The 16,607-nt window shown below is 41.7% G+C and overlaps 3 protein-coding genes across 7 annotated transcripts in view; 2 read left to right on the top strand and 1 right to left on the bottom strand.

Annotated features, from left to right (window-relative positions):
• The window catches only part of ssbp2 (single-stranded DNA binding protein 2), a 49,212-nt gene extending 45,778 nt beyond the window's left edge, over positions 1–3,434 (top strand). For 3 of the 4 annotated variants that reach the window (XM_042058631.1, XM_042058630.1, XM_042058628.1), the window contains 4 exons: positions 311–389; positions 1,099–1,127; positions 1,311–1,432; positions 1,735–3,434. In XM_042058631.1, the coding sequence (XP_041914565.1) occupies positions 311–389; positions 1,099–1,127; positions 1,311–1,432; positions 1,735–1,750 (246 nt within the window). In that variant the 3' untranslated portion in view covers positions 1,751–3,434. The remainder of the gene's footprint in view (positions 1–310; positions 390–1,098; positions 1,128–1,310; positions 1,433–1,734) is intronic. The other variant, XM_042058629.1, reaches the window with a different exon arrangement.
• Positions 3,435–4,273: 839 nt separating this feature from the next.
• Positions 4,274–12,683, top strand: LOC121680215 (acetyl-coenzyme A thioesterase). Of its 2 annotated transcripts, XM_042059440.1 has the most exons (15): positions 4,279–5,463; positions 6,795–6,864; positions 6,972–7,032; positions 7,163–7,264; positions 8,148–8,292; positions 9,020–9,185; positions 9,473–9,592; positions 9,892–10,039; positions 10,293–10,348; positions 10,473–10,536; positions 10,686–10,769; positions 10,925–11,058; positions 11,352–11,480; positions 12,028–12,154; positions 12,365–12,683. In XM_042059440.1, exons 1-15 carry the CDS (start codon positions 5,280–5,282, stop codon positions 12,503–12,505), a joined length of 1,731 nt encoding a protein of 576 aa, XP_041915374.1. In that variant the 5' UTR covers positions 4,279–5,279; the 3' UTR covers positions 12,506–12,683. The 2 variants fall into 2 exon arrangements, with proteins under 2 accessions (XP_041915375.1, XP_041915374.1); XM_042059441.1 differs by lacking the exon at positions 12,028–12,154 and having other exon boundaries at positions 4,274–5,463; positions 12,365–12,447.
• zcchc9 (zinc finger, CCHC domain containing 9) lies at positions 11,575–16,375 on the bottom strand. Its single transcript, XM_042059446.1, has 5 exons — positions 15,591–16,375; positions 14,000–14,150; positions 13,481–13,573; positions 13,296–13,364; positions 11,575–13,040 (listed from the first exon to the last, which is right to left on the bottom strand). The coding sequence occupies exons 1-5, from the start codon at positions 15,975–15,977 to the stop codon at positions 12,925–12,927; spliced, it is 816 nt and encodes a 271-aa protein (XP_041915380.1). The 5' UTR covers positions 15,978–16,375; the 3' UTR covers positions 11,575–12,924.
• Positions 16,376–16,607: the final 232 nt, after the last annotated feature.

Genomic DNA, 16,607 nt, shown 5'->3' with positions numbered 1-16,607 from the left:
GTGCTATATATACATGTAGGCAGGAGACTACAGTATATAGTAGCTTAAGCCACATTTAGACAGAAAGAGGCTAGCAGCAATGTTGCGATGATAGAACTTTGAATTCAGTGACGTGTAGTGATGACACAACAATTGGCAACACAAAACTAATTTTTTGGCAACAAGCAAGTCTGAATGGGGCTATGGGGTTCATCATAGCCTCTTTTGTGCTGGTCTGGTGCTGTGTGTGCTTGAGTGTGCATTCGATGCGAAGTTTGCGAACCTGCCTTTGTGTTCATCCACACATCTGCATGTCTGTTTGTCCCCTCAGTTCCCCATGGGCCCAGGGGGAGACGGCCCGATGGGCGGGATGGCCGGTATGGAGCCCCACCACATGAACGGATCACTAGGTGAGACCGCCAGGCACTGGCCTCCCTGATGGCACTCCACTGGTCCTCCACCCATCCTCAGAGTCCTCCAGAGATCTGGAGCAGGTTGCACCAACAGGACTTAGGACCAGTCTTAAGCTAAGACTGCCGTAACTCAACGTTGGTGCAACAGGCGTTAGATATGGGCCTAAGACCAGTCTTAAGAAAGACAAACTTAGCACTTATAACAGGCGTAGCAAAGACTAGTTGGTGCAACCCGCTCCTGACCCCTAACCCCTTACCCACTCTGTGTTTGAAATGTCTATGAGACATTGGCCCTGTGGCTGTAGTCATTCTTTTGAAAAATGGTTAGAGATTATACTGTAAACAACCTGTAGGGTCACTGTTTACTTTTTCTGTGTTGATTACATCAACATTCATGCACCCTCTAGTGGGGGTAATTGAGGAAGTAAATAGTCATTATATCTCACAAAATGTCATCATTACACACTATATAGGGTACAAAATGGCACATATATGGTGAAGAAGTCTTTGATGATGATTCTCTGTATTCAAGTTCAAAAGGGAATTATGAACTGGTCAGTTTGAGGACACTGAAGATCAATATCACCATCGCACTGACATTTCACTCTGTTATACTGATGTTATTAGTTACAAATGTATTGGACTGTTTCAAGCTGTGGCTAGGCAGACTAACTTCAAGGAAATGCCTCTCTTGTCCACCATCCAGGTTCAGCTGATATGGACAGTATCCCCAAGGTTAGTTTTTTCATGGTTCCCCTGTTGTTTCAAAGCATTACATTTTTTTGCAACTGCAAAAACTACCATCTATGTCCCATCTATGTAAACTCCCCTAAAATGTCATTCACACAATCAGAATCAGAACAATGTGTGTATCTAAAGACATGATTGTGACCACTGTGCATGTTCTGCCTTGACCAGAATTCCCCCGGCAACCTCAGCATGAGTAACCAGCCCGGCACCCCACGAGATGATGGAGAGATGGGAGGCAGCTTCCTCAACCCCTTTCAGAACGAGAGCGTACGTGCCCTCCTACTCCTGCAGTTCAGTGTGGTGATAGTGTTCTACAACAACACCTTCTAAACTGTGATCCCATTATGTAGCATACTGAATATGTTAGTGGATGGGTTGTCCCACAGTGTCATTGCCATCCTTACTGTGGTTGTGTTTAGATTTTTTTGACTAATGAACAGGAGGAGATGTTTTTGCTGATATGTAATATTAATATCAAATTCAGACCAATTAAGACATCTTTTAAAGTAATACATGACATTTGTGTTTTGATGTTAAGGTTTTGTTTATTGTTTGTGTGTAATTTGTGCATTTGTTTTTTCTGCCATTATAGTACTCTCCAAATATGACCATGAGCGTGTGAGCATCGTTTTTTGAGATCCTGAGGAGTCAGCAAGGAGACAAGGGAATTAACTAGTGCAGACGCGCTGTAGCCAGCCTTCTTTTACACTTGTAAGGAAGTGGGTCCAAGCCTCTCCTCCCCATCCTCCCCTCCCTTCCCTACATCGCTCTCTTTTGTAATGTTGTTTCACTTCTTCAGCTACAAAGGACTAAGAGCTGAACTCTAACCAATCACACAGAGGGAAGACTACAACAAGTTAACATTGTTAATATTTGTATCTTTTGTGTATATATGTGGGTGTACAATCAGAAGCTACATGTGCATGTGTATACAAATGGAAGTATATTACTTGATCCGTGTATTGACGGACAAGCAGACAAACGAAAACTGTATATATTGAGTTTGAACTTCAGTGGTATGTCTTTTTTTTCTTATCATTTTCAACTAAATCCAATCATAACATTTCTTATTACTCAATGATGTCTCTCCCTGATGTTTTTGTATATATAAAAAATGTGTGAAGTACAAAGGAAGGGCACAAAAATAATTGTCTGGGTCCCAAAACAACTAATAGTACACATGATCATCAGAGTAAGGGCTGATTCCTGTCTAATAAACAAGTTAAAACAGCACTGCATTGATATAACCTAAGTGACACTGTCATGTCGATAATCATAGAGATGGTGTTGGTCATATAATAATTATTGATAAAAACAGATCATGAAACAAATAGTTTTTCTAAAACAAACAACCCCTTGTTTTCATACTAAACGCTTCACCAGCCATCCCCCTGTTGTTGTGGCAAAGGATTGTGCTGAGTCATGGTTCACTCTACGGAGTTCTAGTGATGATGCCCTTGCTTGCCTGGTCTGTTCCTGTTACCTAACCAGAAAGATGATTCAGCAGCATGTAGACAGATAACTGTAGCACTATGTATGTCTGCCACAAAATTAATCAGGCCTCTTGCCAGAATATTGTGAAACATTTCAAATAATTTCATACAAGGGCAAACATGGCTGAAGGGTTTACAGGCGAGAGTAACAGGTGACACATAAGAGAATGTTTGGAGATGTTGATGAGCTTGTTTTTCATGGGCCCACGTGAAACGATAAAACGCTCCTCTCTGCATCTCTTTCTCTTTTTTTCCTAATTTATAGTTGTGTTACCCGGAAATACTGTGATTTCCTTTCAATGCGATTTTTTTATCTGGGTCTTGTTTAAGTTGAACCATAATAATGATCATGATTACCATTGTTGCTATTATTATGATATATTTACTAAACCTTTTTACACAGCAAAGTGTAATTTTATAGCCTGGGAATTCAACTTATCTGTGTTTCTGTGAATTATTTAAAGATTATACTGTACAAATGATGCAATGTTTTTAGTGTTATTTGTAATAACATCTGCCTTTGGTCATGTTACTTCTATTGCCACACAACTAGTGTGTAACGTGTGTCATTTTGTTTTTGTTTTGTTTATTTTTCTCCCCAAAATGTTGCCTGACAATTTTGAAAATTCTTCGTAGATGTAATTCATGTTTCCTTTTTCATTTGAATAATTGAATTGTTTAATGGTTCAGCTTAATTTGTGAAGTGTTTATTTTCTACCTTGTGTTGACTTTTGTAAATACACTGGGAAGTTTTGAATACACTGTACTGATATAAAGCTTCTCATCCCTGTTTAACAGAGTCGATTGTCACTGTGTCTCTGTGTGTACAGATTTCTGAGTAAGTGTAATTTGAGTAGTACTATTTCTTCCGTTCAGTATTGTTATAACTACATAAAAAGCACAATTATGTATTACATCAATGGTCTACTTGGGTTCCTGATGCACTTACATAACCAGTTGATGGAGGTGCACCATTAAGACAGTAAAGTATTATAATTCACCTGTCTATTTGATTCTATACAGGTAGTTCCATGCACTGATTGGCTAAAGCTTGTGTAGTAGTATCAAGTGCACACTCCTAGGACACCACAGAGACTATAATTTTAAGATTTGTTGCCTCAATGAATGTTGGTATGGTAGTCAGGGCACATACTCAACCATAGTGCTGGCATTCTTTAAAACTTCATGAAATACACTCATGCACTTCACACATACAGGTGCCCCTTGTATATCCTTCCATCCACTGTTCATCACAGACACAGGGTGCCTCACTAATGCATCGCCTTTCAATGGGGGCTCTCATACAGGGGTCAACCTGACCTAAGAGTCCCTCATACAGCTCTTACTTTGAGCACACTTCCTTTAGCATCAGAGCAAGCCCTTTCACTTCTGGTATTATGTAGCAACGTTGGTTGGTAGCAACAGGAGAAAGCAGTCACCCCACCTGCCCTCAAACTCCAGTACAAAACCTGCACTCTGCATTTTATTTGTAGTGCGCTTTATCATGTACTCAAAGCACTGAACATTGTAGGGTAAAAAAGTGAGGCAGGCAGGATTAAAAGTAAGAAGAAAGAAGAATGAAATAATAAATTAGGAGGCACACATAAAGTGTACAGGCAGTTGCAAGTGTGGAAAGAAACAGACATATGCCATAATTAAAAAGTAAAGTACCCTATTACATATGTATAACTCTGTTTCTAACAAATGCAGACAATACATTTGCCAGTTTACTTACAAGTGCATGTATGGAGATAGGGTCTTTCATCTCCTTGATGAAAATTATACTCTTTCCCATTCATTTCCTATGACGGTCATTTCTGACCGTAAACAAAAAAAGTGTGACCAAGTTGAATAAATCACTCAAAATTCAAAGAAATTAGTCACAATGAATTGTATGTGTTCAAATGCCTTTTGTGAAGGATATCATAAGGTCTTGAGGCGATCTGATGAAAAATGCCATATTTATGGTACAGGGAATGTGTAAATCGGTCATTTTTGACCGGAACAGTGTTAGAAGGTTAAGAAACCATGAAAGCATCCTTGTATCTCTGAAGTTATCCAAATACAAACTTTGAATAGCATCACCAATAGGCCCAGCCAGCCCCTGTTTGCATGGTATGGCCCACTGCGTCACCACTCAGCCAAAGACTGTTTATTTACAGTGGAATTTCATTCTGCTTGCTTTATTGATTTAAGCCACTGATCTACTTTCCAGTGTTGCGGGGATTATCTCCTGCCAGAGGTTGTCATTCTCCACATTGTTTGACTTCACTGTGCGGTGCACCACACTGTCAATATCACTGGAATGTCTTTAACTGAGTGAGCCTCCTGTTACGTCTTTTATACATTCCTCAGCGGTGCTTTAGCACACTGGCTTGGCTCCTTGTCTCCAGCAGTGCGGGTCATGTCACATGGCTGATGCTGTTGTCCAAGTTGGCCAGAGGTGAGGTTACTGCCGCACGGCAGGTTTGGAACCAAAGGCAAGAGCCCAAACAATGCTGATAACAGCAGCGGCGACCAGCTGGGGCAGTCAGTGTGAGACACTCGCACACACCAGGTGGAGGGCACAGGCTTCACAGGCTCAGGTGAGCGGTCAGAGGTATCAGACTAAAGCCAGGACTAACGTTAGCGCTCTCGCTGTGGCATGGAGCTGATGAACCAGGACGTTGTGGCCAGGAATGGACCCTCCGAGGGGGCACCGAAACGCGGACATGGGATGGCCGAGGTGCAGATGTGCCAGTCCATCCTGCCATGCCACGCCAACCACCTGGGAGAACTGGGTGCCGGGCAGCTACTGAAGTGGATGGACACCATTGCATGTCTGGCAGGTTGGTGAGGACGCCTGGTGCATACATACATACACACACACACACACACACACACACAGACAATCCAAGACACTAGGGTGTAGAACTAAGGGACATTTCTCACGTAGGGACATCACATACATGGTATGCATGTGTCTTTCCTCCATAATAAGTGTGTGTGTTCCACCAATCCAAGAGTTTTTTTTATGTCAGCTGTGTTGCACAGTGCATGCTACAGGTGAAATGAAGTGTTCCCTTTACAAACCTCAGGTGAACAATTGTAATTATCACTAATTGCACTAACAAACCAATGTTGTCACAATATGGCCATCCAGTGACATCTCTTTGGCTCAGACAGAACTGATGAGGCAACTGACTCTAAATTAGCTGAGTTTATTCCTGGTCATGGCCCCTGAAGCATAACGTATAACACTGAGCCGCCCCCTTCACACCCCCAAGACACACCCCCTGCATGCCAGCACTCTCAGGACTATCTGGCAAGCAACAAACAGGACACAATGTGCCTTGTCTTCTTGAACGCATCCCGGCCTCACGACCCTCGCACGGCTATCTGGCCGCTATCAGCTATCAGCGAGACACCTGGAATAGATTAAGCGCTTTGCAACACAGACGCTCCTCACCTTCACAGGGACTTTGAGCGTGGCGGGGGGTAACGAGAGAGCACTCACCTTTCACCTGCTTGCGCGCTCGTCCCACATTCCAGCGCCGCTGACCGGTTAGCAGACCACTCTCGCCCCGTCTGACAAAACCCCTGAAGGGAAGAGATTCTGTATTTGACTGTGAAGACAGATTATTAATGATTTAAAAGTGTCCTTTAAAGCCATCCATTCAAGTCCCACCTGCTGTCAGTAGCTCTTGGCTTTTAGGGATATGAAATATAGATAGTGCCGAGGAAGATGGCTGTTGACAAACAGGCAGGATGCATCAGGAAAAAGAGGGCAAAGACTTCCTCTTAGTGTGTGTGTGTATGTGTGTGGGTGGGTTGTGTAGGTGTATGTATGTGTGTGAGAGAGGGGGGAGGGAACAGAAAGACAAGGATAGAATCAGTAATATGAAAAAGATGGAAGGGGTGAGGTGAATTATTCAGAACCTCTATGTTTGTGAAAACATCTGTCTGAGGCAACGGTTTGTGTCAAATTCACGGCTGGCCTGCTTTTCAAAGTCTCCATTCGTTTCTCAGCTGAACGATTTGCAAATAACTGATTGATGATATCAGGTAATCATGAGGAGTCCTTCAGGTCGTGAATGAGGTTATCACAAACTACAACACCAAACATATGAAACCCCACTGAAGTTTCATTTACCCTCTTCTCCTTCTCTGTCCCTTGAAGCCGAGAGGCATGCAGGGATGCCATGTGTCACAGCCTCCATGGATGACATCCGATTTGAAGAGACAGTAAGGTAATGCGTGCATATTGTTCATATATGCCTGGTAACTCTAAACAATAAAATGTATAAAATAGTACCTTCTAAAGGTTTACTAAAGTACTGTAAACTGTCCTTTGAAGGGTTGGTCAAATCATCAACATCAAAGCCAGAGTAAACAGAGCGTTCAACACGAGTATGGAGGTACCTCACCGCTCTAACTATCAACAATTGTGTAATAGCTGATGGCATACAGGTCAACACCACTAATGATTATTTATTGTGTATGTGTGCGTGTGTGCATGCATGTGCGTGTGTGTGTGTGTGTGTTTAGGTGGGCATCTGTGTCTCAGTACAGGATGTGATGAGTGGCGTTTTGAAGCGGGTGTGCGTTGCCTTCTCCACCTTCGTTGGCAAGCCAGTGGGAGAACGAAAGGTAAGTGAGTGAGTGAGTGAGTGGGTGGGTGGGTGAGTGAGTGAGTGAGTGAGTGAGTGAGTGAGTGAGTGAGTGGGTGGGTGGGTGGGTGAGTGAGTGAGTGAGTGAGTGAATGAGTGGGTGACTGAGTGTGAGGGAGTGAGTGAGTGAGTGAGTGAGTGAGTGGATGAGTGAGTGGGTGGGTGAGTGGGCCATTCAACTTCACCAAGCTCCACTACAGGACGGAGCTGTAAACATATACGTCATATCACTGGCATTTTAAATGTCTCTCTCTTCCTGTATTACTCTGATGCTACTATATGAGTCTATTAACAACTGTTTCCCACCTACTCACAAGCATACAAATGCATAGTTCATATGTCAGCTTGTACAATGGAACACTGGCAATTATGTGCATTCAGTGCAATATAAGGTCCTCTGAATGGAGATAACTGCCAGGTGATGATGGATCGTAATGCATCAGTGGTGCATCAATGTTTCACACAACATGCCTCCATGGAGTGCTCTGTATTTCACAGTTATGGGATTGTGTTTCCACTCTGTGGAGAGCCAAACACAATCAGTCTGTTTTGTTTACATGGTTCTGTCTCTTGTCAAGCTTGTCCGCACTGCTACGTGCTCCAGGTACTTTGGCATAGCTACATGTTAGACTTCTTCACATGTGGTATTAGCTGATTATCATCATGACTTTGGTTCCTTCTTGCAACATGTACTTTTCATACCTTGCATGTTCAGTGATAGGAATGATACCGGAATTACTCATTTAGGTCAAACAACTTAAGTGAGCTCGAGCTGTAGCCTTTTTTCAGGCAGGCGTTTTGCTGGCCATATCCTACTGATGTTGACATCGTCTGATAAGGTTTTATCCTCCTTCATTCTCCAGGTGCGCCTAAGGCCAGTTGACTTCCTGAACTCGGCAGAGGAGCGACTAGAACATTCATTGGCCTCCGAAAGACGGCGCCTCCGCCTTTACAACGAGGAGGCTTTCAACAACCTCATGGTGGACTACTACGCCCTCAAAGACAAGGGTCAGTCAAGCTCATCTTCTCTTATCTCAGATTTATGAGAGGGTGATAAGCATCATGGAAAGGAGAAATAAATGTATAATGACAGATTACAGAGAGGGAGGGAGAGAGAGAGATACACTGTGATATCACCAAGTTAGAAGGTCAAATAAAAATATCCAGAGCCCCGAGCTTGCCATAGTACAGCCCTGGGGCACCGAGTTTGAGTCCCATAAGGCACTAGAGTTCAGTCATCCCCAATGCTGGCTCCGGCCACTGGAAACAATTCCATGGTTAGCCAGAGGGCAAGTCACCAGACAGACATTCGGCCATTCAGATGGACAAGAGCAGCAGCAGCCAAAATGCAAGAGTAACATTGTTTCTCCAGCAGGCTACGTGCTGTAACTTACTCTCACATTTGGTTTATTCATAGTTCCTGCTCGGTGGGCCACACACACACAGCACTGTTCAATTCAGGAGCAAATTGGAGAGTATATGGCTTTGTAAAACATGCACACAGTGTCAGTTTTACCTCTGCTTTTCGTCAAAGATCATAAATCATGTATCAGTGGCAATTCTGTTAGCTGCAATCCAGGACTAGAATGTGAATTATTGGCATAATGAAAATAAGCACGCAGTTAAATACTAATTGACGTTTTTAAATCACTACCTTCTAATAAATAATCAGCTTGTCACTGGCAGCCTTTGAAAATATAACTGCTATTTTTGGAATTGCCTGCTTCTGTTGAAGGTGTGAGCCAAAGGAAAGACTCCAGTCCAACCCAGAGAATATCAACAGAGTGCACCCGAGTTGAGAGCATTGAACTCGTCCTTCCTCCACATGCCAATCACCATGGTAACACATTCGGAGGACAGATTATGGCCTGGATGGAAAATGTAGCTACAGTGGCGGCAAGGTGCCAGATTTAGCCATTCTTACGATACTGCACCCCACTAGACAAAATGCACTAGTCTTTTTTATCCACATGGGTTATTACATTCAATAATGGCAACAACCAACATAAACAATTTATGACTACTGAAGTTGCTAATCTTTTTATCATCTGAATAACACTGAAATGACTCATCTTTTTATTATCGAATAACACTGAACAGACTGGATCTGTGGATCATGTTAGCTGTATAGAAATGTCTGTTTTAGTCTCTTCTGTACTGAATTGTGTTCTCCTCTGTCTTTCCATAGTCGGCTGTGTGGAACATACCCCTCTCTGAAAGCTGTGGACATGTTCCAGTTTAGGGGTCCGTCTGCTGTAGGGGACAGACTGGTGTTCAAGGCAATGGTCAACAACTCTTTTCAGTCCAGGTGGGTCACAAGTCCCTGAAAGATACATAAGCAACAACAACATGAGCAGTGTGTTTCCATTCCTAATGTGCACAGATTAACCCAGGTTTATCTAGACTACAAATACCACTGGTTCTACAGGGACCACACACAGGGAACAATTATACGTGTATGCAATAATGACTAAATATGGACATTAATATTCTATATTGTTAGCAAAAGAGGTTAAAAGGAGCCGTTTGTAGTTTGGTGTCTTAACTTGTCTGAGCTGAAGATGTTCAGCAGAGCCACAGATTAAAAAGCCTTTCTTTGTCTGCCAGTGTGGAGGTTGGGGTGCGGGTGGAAGCTTACAACTGTGAGGAGTGGACCCAGGGAACGCCAAGGCACATTAACAGCGCTTTCTTCCGCTACCAGAGGACCAACGAGGGCCACATGCTGACCTTCCCAGAGGTCATTTTTACCACGCAGGTGAGCTGGTCCTTAAGTAGTTACTGTATAATTTCAGAAACTGTATCAGCATCTCCTTAAGTACTGTAACATATTCATATTTGCTATGAATATTCTGAAACATTCATCACTGAACTTGTTCTAAAATAACTCAGACAACATGATGGATTATGAACAAACAGTTTGAAAGTTTAAAGCTGACCTCTATCATGCTTAATGATTAATTCATAACTTGATATGTTTATTCAGCAATTTTCAATCTTTTATCCTTCAGGATGGAGAGAGAAGATATCTGTCTGCCATTGTGAGAAAGAGGATTCGCATGGCTAGGTAACAAATGCTTAAATAATCTTATGGTGGATAGATATATGAAGAAATAGGGTATTACTTATTTAAACCTTGGGTATCATCTCATCTTGAGAGACCGATGAATCTGTTGGTTTGTTCTTCCTAGAAAGCACATTCTATACTCCAGAGATGAAGGACCTCTGTCAGTCCCTTGGGACAAAAGTAATCAGGTATTGATAGACCCAACTTCTTGAACTTCTGTTTCACTTTCATTCACAGTTTTACAAACATTTCAGTCATCATAACTCTGCTGAGTCATGCCTCCACTTCTGGATCATGCAGTAATGAATTATTGTTAACTCACCACTGCCCTCTTCAGGTATACTTGGGGTACAACAATGTAGCAGCCCTGACGGTATTGGCAGGAAAACCAACATGGGAGGCCAGCAGTGTCAACAATAAGGCATGTATCTTCCAAATAATGTGTCTTTCATTAGAATAATGAACACAAATCACAGTCAAAACCCTAAACATCAAATTGAAATAGTAGTTTACTATCAACAGCTATGTTACTTCAATTTGGCATGACATTGTTTTCTCACTGTGTCCTGGCTGCAGATAGGTGTGTTTGTGTTGGAGGAGCTGGACTCCATCTGTATAAAGGTGGAGATGGAGGTGGACACGTCACCCTTCCATGCCTTCTCCTTGCTGTCTGACCTGCGCTTGAGGCCACTCTGGGACAAGCACTACCTGTAGGTGCACTGGCAACTATACTGGATGACATACTTGTAAATAAATATGTAATTTTTTCATAGTTACAGGAAATAAGTAGTTTTGAAAATGTTGAATATGGATATATAGCATTTTTGATAATGTCAGTGTCTCAAAATGACAAATGGTCATAACATCTTAACAGAGGGTTGAAGAAAGAAAATAAACATTTGTAAAACATTGCAGTTACATTGTTAAAAAGTAACCAATAATGTCAACACATTGTATTGTATATTGCTGATAACCACCACAAAATATTATATTCCTTCCACAGGAGTTGTGAGGAAGTGGATAAAGCTGATGAAGAGGAGACTGTATACCACATCAAATGTAGCCCCTTAAATGGAAACCTCATCTCTGATTTTGTACTTCTTCTGTCTAAAAGGCAACCTTGCAAAGACAGGTACGTTTGCAACAAAGCTACCAAAATATTCAAAGGAGTGGAGTTACATTATATAACCCTTCCTTGTTAATGATCAGAGTTCATAATCCCAGAATGTCAGTGGTTTGGATAGGAGTCAAATCCCTCTCGATTTTATTGCAAAGCATGTTATAATGAAGTTGATTCAAAGGTCAAATATTCTATCTATGCCCAAAACCTGTGTGAACATTTCCATGTAAAGGTCATCCCACTTTAAAACTTTCCAGCATACAGAGGTCCAGCTGTGACTTTTCAAATGAATTTCTCTGTAGTTAGTAGTTACCTACCCTAACAACAGTGTGCACTGCCACCATGTGGCCAGCTTTCATGATTGCAGTGGATCATTTTGGCTTATATGCATTGCATGATATGCCTACACATCTAAATAAATGAAGAACAGGAAGACATACAGTAAATGTCAGATATTTCACATGGCAACTGAAGGGGTCGCTATTGATTATCTAAATCTGATAGAAAGCTTTTCCGGTGTTTAGGGAGAGAAATTCAGCACACATTACTTTTCCTGCAGAGACCCTTATGTGATTGCACTGCGCTCTGTAACAACGGAGAAGCTACCCCCTGCTGAAAACAGCACTCGCAGTGAAGTCAAATGTGCAGGTTTCATCATACAAAGAATCTCTCATTCCACCAGCAAGGTACCTCATCTAACCTCACCCATAACATTCTACCAGGGCTATGTTTTTTTTTTTACATTTCCCCACTTTGGATGGAGTCTACACATGGCAACTCAGCTGGTTTGCTTGAAATAATATCCCTAATATTACAGAAACAACACTGTTCATGGTTATGAATGATCAATGTCTGATGGAGCAATGTTCTAAACCTTGTTGTTCATGTCTTAACAGGTGTCTTACTACAACCAGGTGTCTTCTGGTGTGCTACCTTTTGTAGAGGGCAACCTGGCAGGCTGGTCAAAGTCCATGGAAGAAACAGCTAGATCCTGCATAACATTTCTAGAGCTTGACACAATCTCAACTGCCTTTTAGAAACTCCTAATAACTTTTCCTTGTACAGAAAGATTTTTGTATAGTATTTATACATTATACATGTTGTTTTTCTTCTATGAGTATATAGATGTCACTGCAATTTAATACATGAAGATGAATATGTTATTGTATTCATACCTCATGTTTGAATGTTTGAATATATACAGTATTTATTATATGTATTCTGTTTTTTTCTGTGCAAAGCATTTACCACAATGCTGCAAAAATGCACATCATTTAAATATCTGTCAACATTTCCAACATGTCTAAACCACCAACATGAATAGTTCATAATTCCCCAGCGATTTCATGGGTTGATGTCTGAGGTTGTTGATTGTTGTTTTGTGAAACAGCCAAAAAATACTTAAGAAAGTCCTCCATATTTTCCATTTTGATCACAACAGCAGCTTCCAATTGTATTAGAATACAACCACTTTAGGCTTAGCCTTGGCCTGTACTTTCTTCACTGGAACATGGACATCCTCATGGTCAGCACTCACATTATTGGACCAGCGTCTAAGTGTGATGGAGTTTGCTGGGGAGGAAAAGAGTTGTACAGGCAACAGTCATTAGTAAGTTATCCAGAGGTGTTTGTTAACATTTTAACTTACATACAGCATGATTTTCTTCCAAGCCGTGTACTATAGTTTCCAAAATTCAAACTCCTGCTACAATATTCCAAATCCATTTCAATGTTAAATATGTGAGACCACACAAACAGATTTGCTTCTGTCTCCTTAGTCATTCTTACCTGGAGAGATTAATATAAAATAAGATTAGAAATACATACTTGCACTCTGGTGCTCAGGACAATCTTTTTGGAAGTGTTCAACAGAGCCACACAATCGACAGCAACGCCCTAGGAATAAACAAAACATTTCCTCAGTCTAACAATTACAACAAAACAAAACAAATATAAATACGTATGCAGCACACATGCAAATAACCAAACTATGACAAGACAAATGTCCTTACCAGCAGCATACATTCCTATGGGGTTATCAGGGCATGATTTGGAGAGATGACCAGTCTGGCCACATGTGAAACACTTGGCATATGGGTATTCACCTGAGAAAAGGATTGTATTTTCAGAGCAATGCCACAACCGCTTCTACAAAAGATCATCAACTCAACATCTGGCCTATTTTAGACAAAGTGCAGATAGTTAAGCTAATTCCAATAGTCGTGGCATTATTTGGAATTTATCAGACGCTTTTATCAGGAGTGACTTTCAGAGAATTAACTACAGGGAGAGTGTTCCTGGAGCAACTCAGGGTTGAGTGTCTTGCTCAGGCAGCACCTGGGATAGGACACAACCTACAGGTGTTCCACTTGGAAGCCTAAATCTGTACTACTAGCCTACCACCACCCAATGGCAATCATTACATGAAACCTAACTTCAGAGGTAATTTCTACATCACATTATGAGCATAAGCTATGCATATATAAGAAGAACAACAATTAAAGAGGTAAGAGGTTCAAGTGGAATCTAACCAAGGGCAGGGTCCACTTTGGCTCTGCATCTTTGGATCTCGTGTTCGGAAGAACCACAGCGGTAGCAGATATCACGGCCCATCTCCACATCCTTGTCTGCATCTGGGCAGTCTGCAAGGCCATGACCCGGCTTCCTGCAGTGGAAACACACCTACATACCACAAGCATAGACAGTGAAATAGGAAGCCTAAGTGTCATTCATTTACACTTTCTCCTATACACAATCATAGCTCTTACATGCCCACATTATGTAAGGAATAATGTATAGAACGCCGGTCATTATTGGGAAAATAAGTCCCGACAGGGCGAACCGGAACCAGACGCGCCAGCGGAGGGGGTCTTGCTTCGCCCTGAAAGGACTTATTTTCCCAATAATGACCGGCGTTCTATACATTATCCCGCTTATTATACGGCTACATGCCAAAACGAAAAAATAAACTCCACGATATGTCTCTTTACACTTATTTGTTACCAGTGTTTGGAACGACGTTATGTTTTCACTAACTAATTACTTTTCCCGTCGTTACAACGCCGTTAACATTACTGGACGTTAAATGCGGTGCGTTACTATGCATTGATTGAATAAACCATATGGAATAAACTGTGTAACCCGAACGCACCCTGGCTCACAGCTAGTGAGGAGGTGGGTTAACGACGTAAGCGATTATGATTGGCTAAGGCAGAGTCATGTTTCATGATAGCCAATCAGAGCCAGTGTTTTTACACACTTGCCAGCACACACACGCAACAGCTAAAATAGAGATTCGACGAAACAGCAGAGGTCAGGAGCAATCCGAAAAGTTGGCATTTTCAAGGTGGAGATATAAGCACTACTTCAAATTCATCAAGGCAAGAACGTGCATGTAATGTGTACATTATGTCCAGGAGCAAAGACTTTGTCGACATCCGTTGTAAGCAACTCTAATTTAATGAAGCATCTCACACACGTATCTAAAGCTAAGCCAAAAACACCGATACCTCCACCACAGATAGCTCGCCATCCACTAGCAAAGAAGGACTCGGAGCAAAGTCATCCAAGCAGCAAAAGCTAGATCTTTCTGCCTCACAACAAAAACCTATGACACAGGCTGAAGTCAACCGTAGGTCTGTCAATGTGGTATATCTTGAATTTCCCCTTGGGGATCAATAAAGTATCTATCTATCTATCTATCTATCTATCTATCTATCTATCTATCTGTTCTACTCATTTCAACTGGCTGCTCAAAACTGCTCAATAAATCCAAATTCTTTGACATATAGGCCTAGCAACTTTTTTTTTTGTAACAGTAACGCAAATAGTTACTTTCCCTGGTAACGAGTTACTCTTATCATAGCTACTTCATCATTCAGTTACTTTTTGGAACAAGTAGTGAGTAACTATAACTAATTACTTTTTTAAAGTAACGTTCCCAACACTGTTTGTTACCGTTTCGACGTGACTTTTGCTACATACATGAAAATATTTTACCGTAGAACGTTGGGAAATCCCATTCAAGTAAATAATAAAGTTTCATAATGCAGAAATGTAAGTAGGGCTAGAATGTGTGATGTTATCAGCCAAAATTCAATCAGCTACTTAGCACTTCTTTACCATGTTACTCTTTTTAGAAGACTGTCTCTTGAGTCTCCTGTCTTCTCTCCTCTTGTCCTTTTTGAGGGCAGTATTCAGCTCTTCACTGAACTCCTGGTCTGCCACTTGGCCTCTGCCTGGCAACGGCTGCCCTGTCTGCTTCAGGTAATCCAAGAAACCATTAACATCAGCGCAGAAATCCTTCTTCTTGGACTTTTTATTTCCCTGGCCAGCCTGAGTGCCCCTCAGTGGCCCTTTGCTGGGCTGGTGTTTGTAAGGTCCTCGACGGTCACCACTGGAGCTCGTGCCTGCATTTGACCCAGCAGCACCAGTCCTTAACTGGCTCCATGGAGTGGCATCTGCAGGTTTGTGTTTGTGGACATTGTTGGCTCTTGCCCAGCGCGTCATGACTGATCCAGGCAGTTAGCAAACTAATGTTCCGCTAACTTAGTTCACGTTACTGTTCTCGAAGACGTGTGTGTTGTCGTTGTTTGCTGTTGTTGAAATTAGCTAACTTATTATTGTTAACGTCATATCCCCAAATCGCACTGTAACATTGTTTTGTGTTATCTATGATAGCTAATCAGTAGGCTAAATCAGTAAGTTACATTGAAGTACGCTAACATCAAACTGTAAGCTTAGCCGCAACCTTAAAATGTGCTCAAATTACTCTAACGCCAACGACCATTAAATAAGTCCAACACTACCTATAAATGTTTACTTTAAAGGTGTAATTACCATTACGCTACACAGTTTCACGTGTCCGTCCGTCAGCGCTGTATTTTGCCGGGTGTTCTTAGAAAACGGCTCCGGAATGGTAACATGAAATTCAGACATAGTTCCGCCCAATAAAGTTAGACTTCTTAGTTTCGCCAGAGAATGTCTAATGGTTTCGCGGAGTCGGACATTATCCATTTTCTATTAGACTGACAAATAATGATGCAGAGATCTACCTAATAATCATCTGAAACTGAGTATATTTAATAATGGCCTTTCTATTCTATTAGACTCATTTCCATTAATCTCTCCAACGTTCTA

This window comes from Alosa sapidissima, chromosome 13, assembly GCF_018492685.1.
Source record: "Alosa sapidissima isolate fAloSap1 chromosome 13, fAloSap1.pri, whole genome shotgun sequence".
NCBI classification, from domain to species: domain Eukaryota; kingdom Metazoa; phylum Chordata; class Actinopteri; order Clupeiformes; family Clupeidae; genus Alosa; species Alosa sapidissima.
This window is presented reverse-complemented; position numbering and strand designations above follow the sequence as displayed.

Excerpts from the sequence above, each read along its gene's own strand:
- zcchc9 (XM_042059446.1), bottom strand. The coding sequence starts at position 15,977 with ATGACGCGCTGGGCAAGAGCCAACAATGTCCACAAACACAAACCTGCA. Across the intron at positions 13,574-13,999 it reads CAAAGTGGACCCTGCCCTTG|GTGAATACCCATATGCCAAG; the intron begins GTTAGATTCCAC and ends TCCTTTTCTCAG. Across the intron at positions 13,041-13,295 it reads TCCTGAGCACCAGAGTGCAA|CAAACTCCATCACACTTAGA; the intron begins GTATGTATTTCT and ends TTTCCTCCCCAG.
- LOC121680215 (XM_042059440.1), top strand. The coding sequence starts at position 5,280 with ATGGAGCTGATGAACCAGGACGTTGTGGCCAGGAATGGACCCTCCGAG. Across the intron at positions 10,349-10,472 it reads AAGAGGATTCGCATGGCTAG|AAAGCACATTCTATACTCCA; the intron begins GTAACAAATGCT and ends TGTTCTTCCTAG. Across the intron at positions 10,770-10,924 it reads CCAGCAGTGTCAACAATAAG|ATAGGTGTGTTTGTGTTGGA; the intron begins GCATGTATCTTC and ends TCCTGGCTGCAG.